The sequence below is a fragment of the Lissotriton helveticus genome, chromosome 3_1 (genome assembly GCF_964261635.1).
Source record: "Lissotriton helveticus chromosome 3_1, aLisHel1.1, whole genome shotgun sequence".
Lineage (NCBI taxonomy): Eukaryota > Metazoa > Chordata > Amphibia > Caudata > Salamandridae > Lissotriton > Lissotriton helveticus.
Genome location: NC_136061.1, coordinates 157,684,344 through 157,705,674, shown reverse-complemented (window position 1 = coordinate 157,705,674; position 21,331 = coordinate 157,684,344). Strand labels below are relative to the sequence as shown.

Sequence of the window (21,331 nt, the reverse complement as noted above, 5' to 3'; positions counted from 1 at the left end):
TTCGACGCAAAGATGAAAGCCTTCACGATCCCTCACAAGACCAAGCCACCAGTGATGGAGGCGGTCGAGGAGGAAGAAGAGATCGCCGAAGTCACCGAGCAAGACCAGGACGTCTAGGTGATCGACGACCAGGAGGAGTACGAGAATCCCTACGAAAGTTACAGCTATGGGGAGGAAGATGAGGGCAGGACAGACAGAGTCGGCACCCTCTGACCTTCAGGAGGTAGATTACATCGATGTCGACACCGACAGCCCGGAGGAGGTGGTCGACACCTACCCCTCGAGGCCCTCGCCGCCGGACGACATCGGGGCCTACAACTCGGTGATACAATCTGCCGCAGCAGCTTTCAAGCTCGACGAAGAGAAGCAGAAAGCAGACTTCCTTCTAGAAACATTACTCCCAACACAAACGAGGAGCCAGTTCCTTCCAATGCTCGAGAGCGTCTTGGCTCAGGGGAAGGAAGCTTTCAGGGAGCCCGCAACATGCAAGGCAGTAACTCCCAGAACTGAGAAGAAGTACAAGCATGCCACAAAGGACCCGGCCTACATTCAGGGCACGGTCTCCGCAGACTCCATTATCACGGCCACAGCAAGGAGGAGGGCTAACGTACCCACTACCTCGGGCCCACCACCGGATAAGGAGAGCAAAAGGATGGATCTGGTGGGCAGAAGGATCGAACGGAATGCCGCGACCCACTGGCGCATGGCTAATTCCAACGCCCTGATAAACAGGCACATGTACCAAATCATGGAGGGACTGGGGCAGTTGGTGAAGGACTTGCCCCAGGATGCCAGGCAGAAAGCCGAAAAGCTGATTGAAGAGGGGAAGAATGCAGCAAATTCTTGCCTTAAGACGGCCCTGGATGGGGCAGACACCGCCAGCAGGCGTCACGGAAAGGAGGCACGCCTGGCTCAGGATATCCGGTTTCAAACCGGAGGTGCAACACAGCATCCTGAACACACCGTTCAACGGCAGCACGCTTTTCGGACCAACAGTTGATGAACAACTCAGCCAACTGAAGAAAGATAACGAAACAGCAAGATCCATGGGGGCATTGCAGTTCAGAGGGAACAAGAGGGGCACCCCGTCACGGAGGCCCGGCGGGAGAGGCGGAAACCAGCCAGGTACATCACACCAGGCTTTCCAGCAAACGCACCAGGCAGACTCGCAGACTCAGCAGGGTCATCAGAAGCAGCCCTGGCAGTACCAACAAAGAGGCCAGTCCTTTCGAGGGAGAAATGGACGGGGGCAAAATAGAAGAGGGAGCCAGCAGCCCACCTCCAAGTGACTTCAAAAAACTCCGTGTGCCCGCCCGCAAAAAAGAACCCAGGGGGCAGCACGTACAGATGGGTCAAGACAAACTAGACACCTACGACCACAGGACACCAGTGGGAGGAAGATTAAGATACCACCTCCAGGAGTGGAGAGAAATCACATCAGACAAATGGATCCTCAACATTATCCAATTCGGATACTGCATAGAGTTGGAGGGGAGGCCAACAAGCAAAAAAACAAAAAGAAAGCCACTAGCAGGCAAGCAGCTACAGTGCCTTCAGGAAGAAGCAAAAGAACTCCTGGAGAAGCAGGCCATAGAACGGGTACCCTTCAAGGAAAGAAACACAGGAGTATACTCAACGTACTTCCTGGTACCAAAAGTAGACGAGACAATGAGACCCATTCTCGACTTAAGGTTCATGAACAAATTCATAAGAACGCAAAAATTCAAAATGACCTCCCTGCAAGAGGTGCTCCCACAATTGCAGATCGGGGACTTCATGGTCACTATAGACCTCAAAGACGCATACCTGCACATCCCAATGAACAGAAAGCACAAACGCATGCTCAGGTTCACCGTCGGAGAAAGCCACTACCAGTTCACGACACTGGCCTTCGGTCTGAAATCGGCACCAAGAGTTTTCACAAAGTGCCTCGCAGCAGTCGCAGCGCACCTAAGAAGGCAAGGGATACACGTATACCCTTACCTGGACGACTGGCTGGTGAAAGCAAACTCATACCAGAAATGCAAGCTGCACGCACATACAGTGACCAGCACGCTCATAAACCTGGGGTTCTCCATCCATTGGAAGAAATCATCAATGGAGCCAGAACAAGTGAAGATCTTCCTGGGAGCACAGATCAACACCTTACAGGGCAAGGTGTTCCCCAGCGAGAAGAGGGCGAGGGCGCTGGTGAAGGAAACTCGCCTCTACCGGAAGGGACAAGCTCGGACAGTGAACTGCGAGCAAGATCATGGGGATGATGGCATCATGCATCCACCTGGTACCGAATGTACGACTCCACATGAGACCCATTCAAGAATGGCTACAGGAGCAATGGTCACAAGCTACAGGCAGTTGGGAGGATCTAGTGGTTGTAACGCACGAAGTGCAGAAGGAGATGACATGGTGGACCATGGAGAACATAGCAAGGGGAAAGCCTCTAACGCCCCCAACGCCAACAGTGACCATCACCACAGACGCATCCCTGAAGGGATGGGGCGCTCACATGGAGGAGCTCAAGGTGAGAGGACTGTGGACACCGACGGATGCCACAAAACACATCAATTACTTAGAATTGAAGACAATCTTCCTTGCACTGAAAGCCTTCCAGACAAGACTGTACAATCACAAGGTGTTGATACAAACAGACAATACCACTGCGATGTTCTACATCAACAAGCAGGGGGGCACCCAGTCAGCCCCGCTTTCAACGCTAGCACAGGAGATATGGAGGTGGGCAATCCCTCTCAAGATAGACCTGCTGGCCATACACCTGCCAGGGAAGGACAACATACAAGCAGATTGGCTCAGCAGGCAGACTTCAGCATCCCACGAGTGGGAGCTCAACGCTCAGGAGACAAGGCACCTATTCGACAGATGGGGAACTCCATCGGTGGACCTGTTTGCCACACGCCAGAATGCAAAATGCCGAAACTTCGCATCCAGGCAGCCCGAGGAGGGGTCACTGGGGAATGCCCTATGGATAGATTGGTCAGGGACATTTGCCTACGCCTTTCCCCCGATACCACTGATGCATAGAGTACTGAGCAAGTGCAGAGCGAGCAACATGACACTGATACTGGTCGCACCACAGTGGGCGAGGCAGACATGGTACTCGCAGATCATGGAGATGACACAGTGTGCACCCCACAGATTCAGCAGGAGCAAAGACTTACTCTCCATGCAGAACGGAGAGGTGCTGCACCCAGAGCCAGAGAGCATGAGCCTAGTAGCGTGGCTCCTGAGGACATAGAGTTCGCACATTTAAGGTTGCCAGAAAGTACACTGAAGGTCCTGCGGGAGGCAAGAAGGCCTAGCACTCGGAAGTGCTATGTTGCGAAATGGAAGAGGTTCACAATATGGTGTAGACAAGAAAGACTTCACAATAAGATGAAGAGGGACTCCACAGTGCTAAAGTACCTGACGCACTTGCTAGAGAAGAAACTTAGCTCATCCTCCTTGAGGGTTCACTTAGCAGCAATAGTCGCCTACACAAGGGGTGAAACGTGCAGGAGTTTCTTCACATCACAGGTGGTGAAGAGATTCCTAGAAGGGGCGAAAAGGATCGCACCGCCCAAGCGGGTGCCGCCACCTGCATGGAACTTGAACATAGTCCTAACGGAACTCATGAAAGAGCCCTTTGAACCGCTCCACAAGGCGTCCTTAAAGATGCTGACTATGAAAACAGCTTTTCTGGTTGCAATAACGTCCCTACGCAGAGTAAGGGAGCTTCAGGCTCTGACGCTACAAGAACCCTACATACAAATACACAATGACAGGGTTGTGATGAGGACTGACCCAAACTTCATGCCGAAGGTGGTATCTAAATTCCACATGAACCAGTCTATACAGATACCGAGTTTTTTCCAAAAACCAACTGCCGCTGAGCGAGCTCTGCACACCCTGGACGCCAGAAGGGCAGTCATGCACTACATCGAAAGGACGAAGGGACACAGGAAAACAAAACAGTTCTTTGTGTCATTTGCCAACAGTTACATGGGAAAAGCAGTAACCAAAAAGACAATTGCACGATGGATCGCACAGACAATCCAACTCTGCCACAAGCGTGCGGGACAAGAGCTAGCAGAGGGGACACGTGCCCACTCCACTAGGAAAAAGGGCGCTACAATAGCCTTCCTGGCTAACACACCCATACAAGACATATGCCTGGCGGCAACATGGGCTTCGGTGCACACGTTCACGAAGCAATACTGTGTGGACATACAGATGAACAAGGAAGCTCAAGTTGGACAGAAGGTGCTACAGCACATATTCAATACCCAACGCTCATCTTCCACCCAACCGCCACAGAAATGAGAAACCGCTACGAAATCTATGCACAGCATAGTGAATCCAGAAAGATTCACGCTGCAAAACGAATAGTTTTCTTACCTGTCGGTGTAGTTTTGCAGCTTGAAGATCTTTCTGGATTCACTAGCGAACCCACCCACCTCCGCCAGAAAGATGAGGCTGGAGAGAGAAGAGGTGGTTAACAAAAGAAAGGTTTTTAAAAAAAAGTACAAAGCGGTAAAATACCAACTAAATAGAACATTGCCATTACTTCGGAAACGAAAAGAAACACGGAAAAAAAGAACCCGAAGATGGCGCCCAAGAGTGGGAGCTTCCGCAGGAAGCATGCCGACGTCACCGGAAATACACCCATGGGGGTGTGACGCCGGCGCCCACCTGGGCTAAGAAAAAAAAAAAAAAAACCAAAGAAAAGACTACGAATCCGGACCCAACCACAAGACCGCGGAATAATGCACAGCATAGTGAATCCAGAAAGATCTTCAAGCTGCAAAACTACACCGACAGGTAAGAAAACTATTCGTTCTCACCCTAACCAAGGCTCCAGGCTCTTTTGGGCACCACTTGAGGATTTAGACTCAATCTCTCAGAAGCCACGTGCAGGGTCCAGGGCAAATACCGTTGAAACTGGTCAGCTGGGCTCTTTTTGCTGGAGGTTTCCTCAAGCATTGTATTCCTGGAGATTAAAGGGAGGCTAGCCAACAAGCACCTGTATACCACTCTTCTGGCCTGGCTTCAGATGGAAACTGGTCCAATCCTTGGGGTTTATTCTGCAGGTGAAAGATGGGTCCGTCCTGAGTTCCAGGGGTTTTCTACTTTTAAGCCTGTCCCTAGCTTGTTGGAGGGTGGGCGGGGGGTGGATGGGGGCATGTAGACTCCCTAATCAGTAGGAGTAAAATTCTCGTGCAACCATGCCACCTCGTATCTCTTCCTAGAGCTTGGCACTAAACAGTCACACAGTGCGTCTCTGCCAGTAGCCAAGATGTCACAATCTTTCTTCCCGGTATCAGCGCTATGGATACACCCCTGAGGTGTGTGTGTGTGTGTGTGTGTGTATAGAGAAATAAAAAAAATCCTGCTGCAAAAGTTCTAGTTCTGTGGCTGGATTTTACCACACTTTGATTGGTGTCACTCTGGTTATTTAGAGAATGGCAGGGGCAGGCTTAGGTGTGAGTTAAATCTGCCTGTGACAACGGATGCCCCTTTGAAGCTGGTACAGTAGGTGGCCATATCCCTTTTCCCACCTGTTTTTCTAATATTTTTTATTTTTCCAATGTGAACATAGACAGGTTACAGCAGTTAAAGAAATGATCATGAGCATAAAAACATTACAGAAAGTAGATATTAGCCAAATAATAATAAATATACAGCCATAATTAATGATCCAATAAAGCGACAGCTAAAAAGTCATAGATACAGTGCAACATTATGAACAATTTTATTTAGTAGAATTCAGCCTAAAAACACAGCCACAAAAAAACAGATCATAAGACATAGCTGCATCAATTTTAATAGGGCTGATTAAAAGTCCCAAAGAGCTAGTCTTTTTTTAGATTAGTTAACCGCTCACTCATTCTGCAGAGAGTGGGAGCCAAGCTCAGAATGGCCCCCAAATCCTATTCCCCTTGATCTTTCCCTTCCTGCCTCTTCATTCATTTAATGCTATCTCGAACTCATAAAGATGTAGGAAGCGCCCTTTCCACTGCTGGAAGGTCGGTGGTGACTGATCCAGCCAAGCTGGGGCAACACATAACCTGGGGACTGACATAGCTATAAAGAATCGCTCCTTCTCAATTCGCCTGTCATGTTCGGAAATTCCTAATAACATAATCTGAAGTGATAGACGGATATCCGCCTTCAGTATATCCTGTAAAAATCAATTATTTCCCTGCCTGTTAGTTCTGTACTAGGCCAGGTGGAAAATATGTGAACCAAGTTGCTCCTTCTGCCCTGATTCTAAAGTCCATTCCACTCCATTATTTGCAGGTGTTATATATAAATCAAACCGGGTTTTAAAATGCTGCGACTGCAGATTGGCAGAGCATAATATAGGACCCCCTATTTCTAATGATAAACAAGCATTTGCAATGCAATAGGTCTCGCATTAGGAAAGTTTGAGCCATTGGCATTGCGAATTACATTTTTTTTATTTAGCTATAGTAATAGCTAAAGTAATAGCTTTGTCATTTACAATGCCAATAGTTTTAACTTTCACAAATGTGACACCTATAGCATTTGCAATGCAATATGTGTTGTGAACCTGGCTGCCTTTTGTCCCTTCTGTGGAGTCAACTCATTAACATAGATGTCCCTGTTTCACTAATATAACTAGCTAATATAGAAACATGAATGTGTTGCAATCCACGCTTGATGAGTGACATTCCATTCACTGAGTGACGGTCCTTGGACTAATCCAAAATGGGAATAACGCTGCCAATAAAACAGTGGCTGAAGGGAGTTAACTCCCCCACTCTATGTATGCTGCCCAGTTCACTCTAACAAGTTAAAGATATTTCCAGTAAGTAATGAATGAAGGGTGCTGACCCAAAGACACTCTCTGTGTATTATATGTTTATTTTATTACAAGAGCCTGCAAGATAGCTAAAGCTGTCTCCCTGGCCCTAAACAGAAATCCAGTCGACTACATATCAAAGTAACACAGTAACACTGTAACACTGTAACACAAACAGTGGATGACGTAAACAGAGTCTGGTGTATCTTTCTTTTAGCTTCTGCATACATTGCATCAGATCCCGGAGTACTTTCTGATATCTTCAAAACCTTTAAAAAAATGTTTCATTCAAAGATGTGATTTATGACCCAACATTGTACTCACACATCCTGCCCATAAGTCCGGCATTGCTTTGCTAGACCAAAAGCACTGTGACCTGCGGCCTCTGCGGCACGGTAATTCACACATAATACCTGCTTTCTGGAGCATGGGATTTCCAACTTGCGGCACCCATTCCACTGAGGGAAAAGCTTAGCAGTGTCCAGTGAAATATAATCGCGGCACAGCGAAAAGCTCCGCCGTGTACAGCGACATCTAAACATTACAAAACAAGTGTCGTCATGAAAAGTATGCCGAGATTACTTTCTCAAACGACAATGCCTACACGGACAACCTTCACCCTGCCACATTAAAGATCCTGTAACATCAAGTCCTCTCGAATGCTAACGTAACCATCAAACTCCCCAAAAGAAACATCTAGGAAGCAGGTCCGCTTTTCTTCGGAGCTCAGATCAGGATCGCTGAATACTCATGGGCGAGTTCGGTGCTCTGGGCCGAAGCCTCGCACCCCCAGCCTAGTATATCTGATCGAATCATCACGTCTGAGCCCCGGAGGACGGGATCCGCTGCCTGATTTGAAAGCCTCTGCGCACAGGGCCCAACAACGGGGCTAGCGACCGAGGAAGTCTTCTCATCCAAGCCCGAGGCCGGCGGCGGAGAACCCAGCCGGTCAAATAAGATCAATGTGTAATGAGTGCTGAGCGGGACCTCAAACACACGGTTCTCCCACACACAGAATCACCTCTCATGCACAGCCACACACACTCACAAACCCATTCAACCATCTCACCGCTCAGCACACGGCCGCTCCAATTTCTCGCGGGTTTATACACATAAAATACGCCCAGTGCATTCTGGGAATCATTTGCCGGGTCATCATTACCGAAACATAGAAGATGGACAACAAAGCTAGGGCCCAATTGCACGAGATAAGGCAAAATATATGGCACCTAACACCCATTATTTGTCGAAGAAATTAAATCTATAGTGAAAAAATCTTTCTTTTAGTCTTAAGAGTGATTATTAAGGGAAAAAGGTGCAATGTTATGATGTTAATTATTCATATATACTAGACACATAAAGATAAGTGTTTTTGATATAATGGTTGACGGCTCAGATGTGCGCAATACGAACGTACGGTATCACGCTCTATTGATAGCTGAACAATTTTTCCTTTCAATCCGAGGGCTCGGTTTCATTTATAAAGATGGCGGCTGATCGTGCCAGGCCTCTGTCCGTTTTCACTGTTAGTATCTTTGAAATTATCCCTCACCTCTGCGATTGGCTAAAGCTTGCGGCCGACCGGAAGTCCCGCCTCCCGAGGTCCGCGAGCTGGCGCGCCCTGCCGTCCGGGGTAGCCCGGGTCCCCAGGAGGGGGCCGGGGAGAAGGAGGAGGGTGGCGCCTGTTGCCTGTTGCGGGGCGAGACGCGCCGTGAGGAGCCCCGCCGGAAGAGCGCAGTCGGTGAGTGGGGCCCAGGGCTGATGTGAAGTGCGTGCGTGCCTGTGTGTATGCGGGGGGGGGGGGGGGAGGGAGAGAGTGCGAGCGAGTGTCTGTGTGTGTGTATGCGCATGCATGTGTGTATGTGTGGGGATGTGCACGGCGCGGGAATTGCTGTGAATGTGGACGGAGCCGACGTGCGCGTGCAAGCAGCTGAATCCAGCCGGGGAGAAGCGCGTGCACCTTCTCGTCCGTCCTTCCCTCCAGACAGCTGACTATACGTCTCCGTCCCTGGAATGCATCCTTTGGATGCTTATTCCAGGGCGAGACCTAAAAAAGGAATCCGGAAGCCCTAGCCTTTCCTGACACTTCATGCTACATTAATCCAGGTCCTCCTCCAGCAGACAGATATATCTGTGAAATTGATGGGCTTTCGTCCTTTATTAATAATTCCATTATGGGGACCTGTGCAAAACCTGCCACTCCTCCAGCTTTTTTGAGTAAAAAAATCCCTTAATTGAAAACATTTTAAAAAGTCTTGTGGGAATATGTTGAATCTTGCCCTAACCACCTCAAAATACGCAATATAGTCTCCAGCCAAGAGATCTCCCAACCCTACCAAACCCAGCCTTTTCCCACCTTGCCAAGCAGTCATCTTGCAGTGCCCTAGGTAACTGGTCATTCCTAAGCTAAGCAGGGGGAATATATCATCACTGGATCAAAAAAAACACTCGCATATCTCCCCTGACTTCAAATCCTTGAACTGGTTGCCTCTTGAAGCCAGAATACAGCTGAAAATTGCCTGCATGACGCACAAGGCTATACACCTGAAATCACCCAGCTACCTCTCTCATAAGTTGACAATTTCCGGGGGGTCCAGAACTACCAGGAGCTCAAACAATCTTCTGCTGAAACCGCGAAGATTCCGGAAGGAAAAAACGTACAAACGCTCCTTCTCTGGAATGGCGCCCAGGATCTGGAACGCACTTCCTCCTGAAACGAGGCTCATCTCCTCCTCCCTCCTTTTTTAAGAAAGTCAAAAGTATCCTTATGGCTAAATACACTTGAACAATGCGTTTGACTTACACTGCGAACAGTACTCCAGTATTTTATTATGATCCAGCCTATATATTCCTCTGCACGTGTGTTTTGACCTATATTAGTCTAAAGTGCTTAGATCCTTTTTTCTCCATCTCTGGATAGTTACAGCGTTTTTGTTGTCATACGCTCCAACTATGCCTTGCTACCTCATACCTGTACTATACGTAATATTTTTTGCTATGTACTTGATCGTGATGATCGTGATGATCTTGATGATGTTTACACCTGCCTCTGTAAAGCGCTCTGTTATCTGCAAAGATCTTGTTCGCGCTATATAAAACTTTCAAAATAAATATCTACTAAATCTGCTAAGCAGTTTCTGAATCCCTGCCCAATTCAGCATTGCTGTGATTAAAATCGTGAACTTTTCTTTTTTTTAATAGCTTTCTTCATAGAATTTCACTAGGCAGCCATTAGCCCTCGCCCCTATCAAAATCTCAAATATCGATGGGACATAGCTAGGATTGTGCCCTGCCCTTACCTTGTTACCAAATAGAGGACTATTGAACTGCAGCACTGCATCCCTAGATAGACATAGGAATGCATTGGCCCTCCTTGTTTTTCCATAGGACCAGACAAACCTGGCGACCTCCCTCTCGATTAACTTCAACCAGTCATTATGTATACCAAGAGGTATTGTTCGGGAGATGTAAGGTAGCTTTGACCGGATCATCCATTTTACTAATTTGTACCTCCCCATTATTGAGTCTCAAGTTATCCCAGCGACATAGATCCTTCCTAATTTTCCCCAATATAGGGGAGAGATTTAGATCCACTATTGCCTCGATCTTTGCTGTGATGGTTATTCCAAGATGGACTGCTTCGCTGACAATCCTGCTGTCAGAGGTGGGGGTAAATCTGTTGATCAGGACCTGCGTTTTAATCCTATTGAGTGAGAAGCCAGATTGGATCCCAAAATTATCAGCGATGTTTACGACCGCCTGTAGCGCCCTGTCAGGTTCCGTAGTAATTATGGCCACGCCATCGGCATATGCCAATATCTTTGTATACCAGCTTTGCAGGCAGACGGGGATAATATCTTTGGAAATTTCCAGTCGTCGAAGGAGCGGGTCTATGTATAGTGCAAACAGCAGAGGAGAGGAGGGACACCCCTGCCTTGCACCTCTTTCAATTAAGAATAGTTTAGACTTTTCGCCCAATACTCGCACTCTGGCAGTAGGTTTAATATACATAGCCCGCTTTGCCTTAATAAAAGATGTCCCGAGGCCATTAGCCTCCATGATCTTCCAAAGATAGCACCATGACACCCTGTCAAAGGCCTTCTCTGCGTAAAGAAAGGCAACCCCCAAAGGTTTTGCAAGAACCGCCATGGCATCCAATAATGTAATTACCCGCCTAACGTGATCCACCGTTCCCCTCCCCTGAATAAAGCCATGTTGCCAAGCTGAAACAAGGTGCAGCATTACTTTATTCAGTCGAGTAGCAAAGATTTTGGAATACACAGTGTAGGGTTTTTAGTAAAGACAGGAAGATTGGCGCTCAGGCTAGTTCGCGTCGTGTTTGCTATGCTCGGTGCTGCCAGGTCGGGGGAAATACCCTGCTATGCTCAGTGTATGCACGGTGCTGTCAGGTCGGGGGAAATACCCTGTAACCCTCGTAAATGTGCAAGTCAAATACACACACCAATAATGAGAACACGGTCCTGGGCACACGCAATTAGGATGCAACAATGGTTGAAGAGTCTTGTATTGTGACAATCTGTGGTCGACACCAGTATAATATTCAGATGTATTTAATAATGCAACAACGATAAAACAACCAGCCAACACGTGTTTCATCACGTAAGGGAACTATCCCGTGACTTCTTCAGGGTTATGTGGTGCTGCAGAGTGACAGTACGGTGTCACAAGGCCGGTGATAATTCTGATCTGGCCAGGGGGTCAATGAGGGCCAACCGGTCCCCATTGCAATGTACCAGATCCTGCTGGGACGGGAGCGCAATCTGGTTGACCCCCGCCGGTAAGGCTTAGGGAGGGCAGTGTAGTCCCTGATTTCAAGCGGACCTCAATGAGGGTCTGTTACATAAAGATGCGATGTGTCCAAATCCAGCCTCCTGATAAAGCTCGATTACCTGCCGCAGGCAACACCTACGTTCTACTGTTATAGTGCAGAAATCAGGGCGGACAAAGAAGGAACTCGCCTTATACTGCCTTAGCGTCTGGACAGGCTTTCTCAAATACAACCTGCCGCAGCATTAAATAATCAAAGACTAGGATAGCTCTTGGTTGCTTTTTTTGTCTCTGCAGGGCTGTGTCTTTTGATAGCGAGTGAATGGGAACAGGTGGGCCCTCTTAACTTCATGTTCCTAATTCCAGCCTATAATATCTGGAAAGGCTTCCTTTTAGAAGGTCCAGAATAAAAGCATGACTGTCCTCCCCTTCCAGACTATCCTCAATACCAAGAAAGCGGAGGTTATTTCTTCTTGGGCAATTTTCCATATCGGCCAGCTTCCACATATCCTCAGTTAGCTGGCTTCGTGAGCACTTGTCTGCTCTCACAGCAGACAGATTGTTCTCTACAGCAGTTGTTCTTACCTCCATCTTATTAAGTCGCTCACTGATCTCAACACATGCCTTCCCTTCTTTCCGCACCGCCCCTTCCAGTTTTTTTTAGTGGCCCGTCTAGCTTTTATTCTCATCCGCCCTGGTCTCTGCACAATGCAACCAAGAGCTATCCTAGTCTTTGATTATTTAATTGTCTCTAGTAAAGTGCCCAGAGCAGGGTCTATGTTGGCTGTTCACCCCCTCTCCCCTAATCCTACTGGCTATGTTGGTGGTTTCCCGGCTGAGCAGTGAACCTGATATGGGAGTAGTTCACTTGAGCCCGGTGCCTGTATTGTGCCTCCCTCTGTTTTGAGGATCAGTATGTCCTTTTCGATCCCTCCTCCTCCAGTGGTTTTGATGTTTGTGAGTGGTCTCGGGAGCTTCCAGTGTACTGGAGCCAGACATTGTCGCATAATCCTCTATTTCGCTGTTGCTGGGGCTAGTGTCGCCTGAGAGTTCACTGTGGGAGAGAAAAATGTATCTGTCCCATCTGATATAGCATCTGCGACAGGCAGCCCTTCATTCCCTACTGTAAAGCCATTAGCTGAAGCAGGTTGATTGTTCATCTGAGAGTCCGGTAGATTCTTAAGTGCCCCCTGGGTAGACTCTCTGGGAATCGAGGGTGAGAAGTGAGAAATGTCCGGCATCTGCCACTATTGTACCCGCCTGGTATTCATCCGCAGATGCTGAGGTGGACTGCTGATCTTTGGGTGGCATTTGTTTAATTTTCTCTGGGTCTAATTTGCGAAGATACTGTTGGGGTGTATGACGCCCCTACACACCTCCCCTCTTTGATTTTGAAGAAGTCCGTAATTGCTGCCTGAGGAGGGAATGTTTGGGTTGACTAGATCAGGGGGTGTGGTTAGAACGGCATTACAGTCTCCCGCAGGGGGCAGGGTCCCTTCCTCCTAACTTAGTCGCCACCGTTTTCCTCACCCCACCTTGCAGCCTCTGTCAGATTTCTCCTCTTTCCTGAACTTTCAAGATGATTTTTTGGTAGTGAGGGAGTTGCTGGGTTTGCCTGTACTCTCATTATTAATGCCTGGGGGAAACCTCTGTCTCACCCCCCTGAGAGTGCGCTGCCGCCTGTGCTTTACTTTAGGAGGCATTTCAATAATGTCTTTTCTCTGGAGAAAATTGGATCCTGCTCCCCTCACCTTCCAGGTAAGCCTTGTTCTCGTAGTCCCCTTCCAGGTAAGTCTGGTTCTCGTAGTAGTGTGGCCCACCCACACTCCCAGGGCATCGCTGATTGACCGGGCAAGCCTCGCGGTCAGCCGGAAAAGCACTGCAGAGCTGCTGCTCCTCCTTACTCACTTAATCCTCAGGCTAGTGTCGCTGCCGGAGACTTCCTTTCCATCTGGCGTCTGCTTGGTCTGTGCGGCAACATGCAAATACCTCCGTCTGTATGTGAATGTGCAGCTACAAGCGTAGATGCCTGGACAAAAATCACTGGTTCTGGCACAGGTAAGCCAAGTCGGGGGCGATAGCGCAGGTGCTCTAGCACATCGATCCTACGTGCTCGCCATCTTGCTCTCACCTGAAACTTTGTAGGTGGCCATATCCTTAATGCATTCTTATCCATTGCCTCTGCGAAGCAGAGGGATACACTGTTTTACTGGGGTAAATGTTGATGCCTTGTTCATTTGTGAAAGGGTTGACGTGCCATATTCATTAATGGACTTTACAATTATGCCTTTGATTTCGCAAACTGGATGTTTTAGATTTACGAGGGGGAAGCGGGTCCTTTTGGAGTGACTTAATTTCTTGCACTTCATTTTCAGTGTTTTATGAGAAGTGCAAAAAAGTGTAATCTTACTGTTTTTCAGAACGTGGTAGTTCTTACGGCTCTAGAGGAGGTGAAAGTGACGACTCCAGCGCCGGTAACATTATTCACATTTTTAATGATTGGAGCCATGCAATATATATATACAATTTCAAACTTTGCTTGCATGCTCACGGTTGGCTACAATTTTAATGGGATTTTCTTCCGCAACCTCACAATCCAGTGTACCTATACCATTCCTAACAACTATGCTAGTTATAATCATTTCTGACTTGGGCCTAAGGTTTCAGCCTTCTAATTCATTCAAGAATATACACCTGGTTAACAAGAGTGTCAGTTTTTTTCATACACTGAAACACCAGCTTAATGATCTAATTTACACATTGGATTTGATTTTTTTACATAATTGTGCACCCTAACTTTTATATTAACCAAACAAAAATGTAGTCTCACTGGCACCATGTATACTGTCCCAGTTCTTTGGTTCACTCATTTGCACTGATTTCTCCATCCTCCAAAGTAACACTTGTTTTTGTTTTTTTCTTCATTAAAGTCTATCTTGCTCTATTCCAGTCTGGGTAAAATTATGTGTATTGTTCATGATTTAAAATGTTTAAAATGAAGACAAAGCTCGTGTTTAAGCCAAGAGATGCTTAAAGCCTGAAACTCAAAACATTATAAGGACTTTTTATAAAGGAGCAGTTTTTAAATGTGCAGCGAAGCTTTGAAAACCTAACCAAATGGCGCTAGTACTTCACTATGTCTAAGTCGGAAGAACTCTTCAACACTGTTGCGTATCTGAAGTCTGTTAAAGTAATTTGTATGAGTTTGAAAAAAATTCACCCTGTTATCAATTGGTTTGATGTGATATGTAATTTATAAAGCGCAGAAATTACCCTAAGGCATCATTGGTGGGGGAGAACTGAACTGCACATCTGCCTGCTTTGCCAAGTAGGGTAAAATCATGTACTAATGCCTTTCAAGGTTAGATTTGCTGCAGTTTTACTTTTTCTCTTTTCAGGCGGACTTCAAGGATGCATCATGCAGTGGAGCATAATGCCTCTTAACTATAAAGATTTGCTTAGAAAGCATTCTCCTCATCTTGCTTTTCTAATGATCCAGTTTTGTAGGAGCTTCTTCTGGGCCTTAATCTAGTCATTTCAGAAGTTTTCCTGGATAGAGGGACTGGGGGTGGGGTTGTGTTTACAGTTGCACCTAATGTTCCCGAAACAGGATTTTGTTTGCTTAGTATCAGTTTTTGAGAAACTAAAAACATCTAGCAACATCTTGATGTCCTCATTAATTGCTTATTCCGTCAATTCGATGAATAAAATCAGTTTTGGCGAGGTGGGGGTGGGGGAGGGGGGCGCGAACTGGCACATTTTGAGAATTTCAGAGGCAATTGTGTGAGTAACTGCTTCAAATGATTTGGAAGTGCCCTCATTTTTCTCAATGTTGTGTTTAAGAAATAGGTTTCCTGCAATTCAAGACCAATTGCATTTTTCAAGGAGTTAATCCTTTTTCATGTCACTCAAACAACTCCGGACCTAGACACCGCCCTTCCCCGTATAAGTGAAGTTTTCTTTATGCACTTTTTTCTGTAGTGTGCACTTCAGAGATTGGATGGGTGCAGCTTCTGCTGATTTCAGGCTCATGGTGGATTTACTTCAATTTTTTTCAAAGATTTTGGTGGTGATCTATGGTACTATTACTATTTTGGAGCCATTTTGTTCAGAATCTATCGTATGGGCTTACACCAGTTTGTCCTTAACATTTGCACGTCCTATTGGCGCTGTAGAAGAAGAATGTTATGATGGCTATCTGCAGAAACAGAAGGCCATATGTAGTTTACTTTGACTAGATCAGCATTCTGGTTTGTGCAAGACCATTCAATAGCTTTGATCTCCCAGTGGATTCAGCTGAGAAGTATTGCCCATTTTGTAGTGCTGTATTAACATTCCTTTATGACTCTTCATATCCCAGGTAAAGGTTTGTTTGTTTTTGCTATGGTCTAATCAAATGACGTTCAAATTGTGCATCCAACCTGCATATTGGGTATTCCGACTACTATGTTGCTTTAACACTACTTCTATCCATCTAATAAAAGTTAACCGAATTGGATGGAAAGTAGGTGATAAGCAAGAAGCTAATGAATTGGCAACAAGTACACTTTAAGGGCTTTGCTGAACTCTTGAAAGGTAGATGTGAAGGTCCTGGGTTAGATTGGTATGAGGTGATGGCTTGTGCCTAAACTGTGGAAATTCAGTTAACTAGAGAACAAGGTTTTTGGTTCACCTGAGACAATCAGACGTCCCTCGATTTTTAACTCCTCCATAGGAACTAGTGCTGTATCTTTTCCCAGAAGCGGACTGCTTTCAAATCACTGTGGCATTACATCCAGCCAGGGCTGTTTTGCTATCGCTTGTTATCATATTTTTAATGATAATAACCGCATTATTGATCTGCCGAGGCTTGGTTCTGCAGCTTCTCCGTTTGTATGTGTTCTAGTACTGGTCAGTAGGAGGTAGGTTTTTGTGCCAGAATGTCTTTGTTGCTTATAGGAAGATAAAATAGAAATGTTTTTGAGGCTTTGCTAACTGTTAAGTCTTGGTAACTGTGAGCCTTGCAGCGTGCTACCGACTCTTCATATAATTCTGTGTTCTCAGCAGGTATAAGCCATCTTTAAGAGTGCTGAAGAGTCCTCCTGGAAAAACATTTGCAATGTTTTGATTGAACCTGACCTTGAGGAATGCATCAGAGGAGTAGTTCCACTGCTGCTGTATCTGACCAGGCAGGTCCCAAACTCTGCTGTTGCTGGTCGTTCATTCAGAGAAAGTTGATGCATATTTAAACTTTTACTAGTTTTTAGGGAACCAGGAGATTACACTTCTGTAAATTAGGGTTTTAACAGGAGTCCCACGCTGAAATGGATGAGTATGAGGGAGTGTTTTGTCCCTGGGACATTTGGTAAAGATCTGGCCTTCCTGGCCTCGTTAGACTATGTTGCATTACACAGCCAAGCTCTGTAAAGTCTTGCTTCTCAATAGTGTTCGGTGGAATTACTTAATATTAGGTTTTCTGTTTTTGTTGATAATCTGCTACAGGAATGCGGTTTGCACTGTTTGAAGGGTGGAATTTTACAGCAGAATCTTGTCCTCTTTTGGCCAAACGGAGCCATTGGTATCAAACGTAATGTCAGACCTACCAGATTTTCAAGAAAAGCATTGGCTAAGGAAATTGTTCTAATTTTACATTGTCAAGATGTCCAAATTGAATAAATTTACAATCTGTTACGTGTTCATAACTCTGAGATGCTTTTACATGGCCAGGTTAAAAAACTTCACTGTTGGACATGACTAGAATGTAGGGTTTATAGTGTGCCAGTTGTGAAAAAACCTCTGGTATTGGGTGTGGATTTCGGAGGGGTCTTTCAATCATGCCACAGTCAACTTCTGACTATCGTTGAAGGTGTGGCATGGAGGTGTTTGAGTCGGGATTGTAGGCACATATCATCCATGTTGGGTAAGAGGCTACCTGGTTTGTAGTGCCTGGCTTGTAGTTTGTGAACTTTCATTGTGGACTGTGTGAATTGTTCAGTGTTGTACATGAAATTTTCAGGAGTGCTACATTCGTGTTCGGTTGTAGCGGCCTATATACCCAGTGTAGTAGACAGGTGTTGGAGCCAGGTTTGCAGACGCTTTCCATTGTCCTCTGTCAAACTTGATTTTTTTTTTCTTACTCTGGCATTCAAATATTGTAGGTTGTTCAGTGTGTTTTGGATTATGCTTTTGTTTTGGATTATGGTTTTCTACTTTTAGCCATTTTGGGTGTTTGGTTTTTGTCCTATAGTGTACCTGCGTGCGAGTGGATTATTTGGTTACTTCTGACACCTCACCTAGTATTCTGCATCAGGTTAGGGTACTTTATTTTGAAGCTTAGCTTGGTCCTCAGTTGTTTTCACACAGTGGAGTCCGGCTTAGCCAAACATGTGTAAAGCATTTATCAATACCAAAACAGCGGAGTCAAGAACCCCAAACCATAAAAATCCCAGTACAATTCATAAAAATAGAATACATTTTAAAGAGTCACCCCAGCCAGGGCTCTAGGCTCTTTTGGGCAACACTTGGGAAGTTCCACTCAATCTCTCAGAACCCAGCAGCAGGGTCCAGGGCAAATACAGTTGGAACTGGGCTCTTTGTTGGAGGATTCCTCATACTTTGTGCTCCTGGAGATTAAAAGGAGGCTAGCCAACTAGCCCCTGTATACCACTTCTGTCCTGGCTTCAGGTAGGAACTGGTCTAATCCTTTGGGTTTCTCTTCACAGGCAAAAGAGAATAGCCAGTCCTGGGTTCCAGGGGTTTTCTACTTTAAAGCCTATCCCTAGCCTGTTGGAGGGTGTTAGTGTGGGGCGGGGGGGTAGGGCGGGTAGAGGGGGGTGTAGACTTCCTAATCAATAGGATTAAAATTCCCACAGGCAATTTGCCACCTCGTATCTCTTCCTGGGGGCTTGGCACTAAATAGTCACACAGTGCATCTCTCTGCCAAAAGCCAATATGTCACAAACTTCCTTCACAGTATCATTGCTCTGGACACACCCCTTAGTGTGTGTAGAGAAATGAAAGAATTCCTGCTGCAAAACTTTGATTGGCGACACACTGGTTACTTGGAGAATAGAAGGGGCAGGCATAGGTGCGAGTTAAATCTGCCTATAACGAAGGTTGCCTCTTTGAAGCTCGTACAATAGATTGCCTCACCCTTAATACATTCCTATCAATAGGAGGCACACCACCTACCAGCCAAGGACATTGTTTCACTTGCCTGAGAATTTCACACCTCCAAGAAGGTTGCCAGGTAACGGCTGGGGTTTATTGCTTAGAGGGTTACAAGAGGCTTTAGGCAGAAAAATGGCAGCCTTCTAAAAGTTGCATTTTAAAAATGGTAATTTAAAATCTGACTACCTTCATTTTAGATTTTGAATTGCAATTAATGTGATCCCATGAACCAAATTTGTATCTATGTCCAACTGAAGTTATAAATTGTAAAGTGTTCTAATGTAACTCAGTGCTGTTCTATGGGAGAGCCAGCTTTCCCACAGTGAAACACAACTTTGGAGACTTTTCACTTTCAGGACACGTAAAACAAATACACATGTCCTACTTTTTCAAAACCACGCATCCAGCCCAATGGGCACTTAGGACTGACCTTGAGGGTGAAATAGGTATTACAAAGAAAGGTAGGTTTAGGCCTGGCAAAGGGTTTTTTTTTTTTTTTTTTGCCAGGTCTAATTTGCTATTTTAAAACTACCATTGTTGGCTGCAGTGGCAGGAATAGTGACCTGTTTTCACTTAGTAACTGTTGGGGTGGCACAATCCGTGTTAGTAGTCACTACTGGACTACAACATATAGGACCTGGGTACCCAGAATAACATCTACTAGGGACTTGGAAGTAATTTAAATATGCCAATGGGGTAGGAGCCAATTAGTCATAACCTTTAGGGGTCTGAACATTGGGGCATTGATGTCAGGTTCCTAATATATATGCTCTGGGGCAAGAAAAGCAATGCTAAATCTAGCAAAACGGGGAAATGATCCTCCAAAAACGGCATTCCTCGCCCAATGGAAGACTGCTAAAATGAATCTATTGTGGGTTTGAGTTTCTTTGCCGGCTGCCAATGCACCTTTTATCCATGAGGTATGAAGCGTTTTTTTTTTTTTTTAAACTTCTGTATTTTGGGTCCGTTTCTTTATCCGAGCCAGTGGCATCTGTGCAACAAACCATCTTAGATATGGAAGTAACCAAAAGATAACACATTTGAAATACCTGAAACATCCATGCAATACTTGTTAATTACATTTAAGAGCAATGCAAGCTAAACTACCTCTGGCATAAAGAGAGCAATGTGATGCCCACTAGTAATATTTTTTTTAATTACCTAGTACTGTAAAACTAAGTAATGAATTTGAAGTTTTATGCCACGTTGGGTACGAGCAAGGATTTTGGGTCCGATTTCCTTCATTTAGCAATTAAATGCATATCTTCAGGGTTGGCTAAGTTAGGAAGGAAATAAAGTCTAAAGTGCATCTCCAGAGCTTTGTGTTCATTACGTCGAATGGTCTTACCTGATTGAAAGATGCAGGGTGGTACATGAGTAGGTCCTAGCTGTGAGTAGCTTTTGCTGAGCGTTGTGAAACACTGCTTTTGAGAAAAACTCAGTTCACTGACACTTCTTGAAGTTTGCCGAAATCTTCTGAAAGTAGGCGTATTAAATACTATTATTTGACAATCAACCTTTATAATCTTTCTGAATACTGGAAGTTTAAAGATTATTTTCTGGTTACCAAATTAAGAAACTGGCAAGAATGAGGTGAAGCAACGCAGACTTGAGTTGGATATTTTCTCCAGCTGCCTTTGCCTTGTTGCGGGATTCAGAAGCTAATAAGACTGAATATTAGATGAACTAAACTGAACAGGTAAGGTCCTGTTGTGTAATACCGTTTTATTTAACTTTCTGAGACTCCTAGCCTGTTCCCCCAGACATCAGACTGTATCTGGAAGCTTCTCAACAGTTCCTCTGCATGCTGTTAGGTAGCAACATGCACTTCACATTGACATCGTTTCAACTCTGGAAGTGATGTTTGGAGCCTGTATAGGCACCACTCCTGCACACTGCTGTCAGATTTTTTTCTGTACCACCAGATACTGATCAATATCTTCCTCGCACCTCGTTGAGACCCATACCTTAACGTGTTTTACAGGGTGCAAGTGACCAGGCTCCTCCCAAAACGACTTTTTTTAAGCCCTGTAAATACTGTCACCAACAAGGGTTTATGATAGATACCCACCAAATGTACCTATCGGTTGTGCCATGACTGGTAAGGCCTGCAGTGACTTCAAGTTGATAAACCCAAAGGCCATATGATAATGCAAGGCAAACTCCGCCTCGCCAAGCAATGTAAGATTCTGCAACTAAAGGAGGTCTAATTCCAAACTTTGGTCCCGGTCTCATTTGGGAGCCAGAAGTTGCTAGAGTTGTTCCAGTTGTCGATCTTCGTCTCAATCCAAGTCCTTGGGCAAGTCCAAGAAGAAACACAAATCTATGTGCCTCTGCTCCTTCCGCCACTCACCTGAGAAGGTGCTGGGGCAGTACCAAACATCAGTCTTGCTCTCTCCCGAAATCGACTTCTGAGCTGATCCTGCAGCTTGTGGCACAACCAGAGTTTCCAGGACTGTCCGACACTTCTAATCAGATTGAAGAGTTCCATGTGGCCATGCTCTTGCTCTAATCCTTACTAATTCCTACTGGCTCGCTTGCGAGCGACAGAATTGCAAGGTTCTCCACCTGGGT

General features: G+C 45.7%; 1 protein-coding gene and 1 non-coding gene across 6 annotated transcripts in view; one reads left to right on the top strand and one right to left on the bottom strand.

Moving 5' to 3' along the window:
- The window catches only part of EIF4H (eukaryotic translation initiation factor 4H), a 178,306-nt gene that overhangs the window by 115,136 nt on the left and 41,839 nt on the right, over window positions 1-21,331 (top strand). For 2 of the 5 annotated variants that reach the window (XM_078679441.1, XM_078679443.1), the window contains one exon: window positions 14,029-14,082. The exons of the other annotated variants lie outside the window; for them this stretch is intronic. In XM_078679441.1, the coding sequence (XP_078535567.1) occupies window positions 14,029-14,082 (54 nt within the window). The remainder of the gene's footprint in view (window positions 1-14,028; window positions 14,083-21,331) is intronic. 5 annotated transcript variants of the gene reach the window in all.
- Window positions 7,547-7,915, bottom strand: LOC144825897 (small Cajal body-specific RNA 2). Its single transcript, XR_013609655.1, has one exon.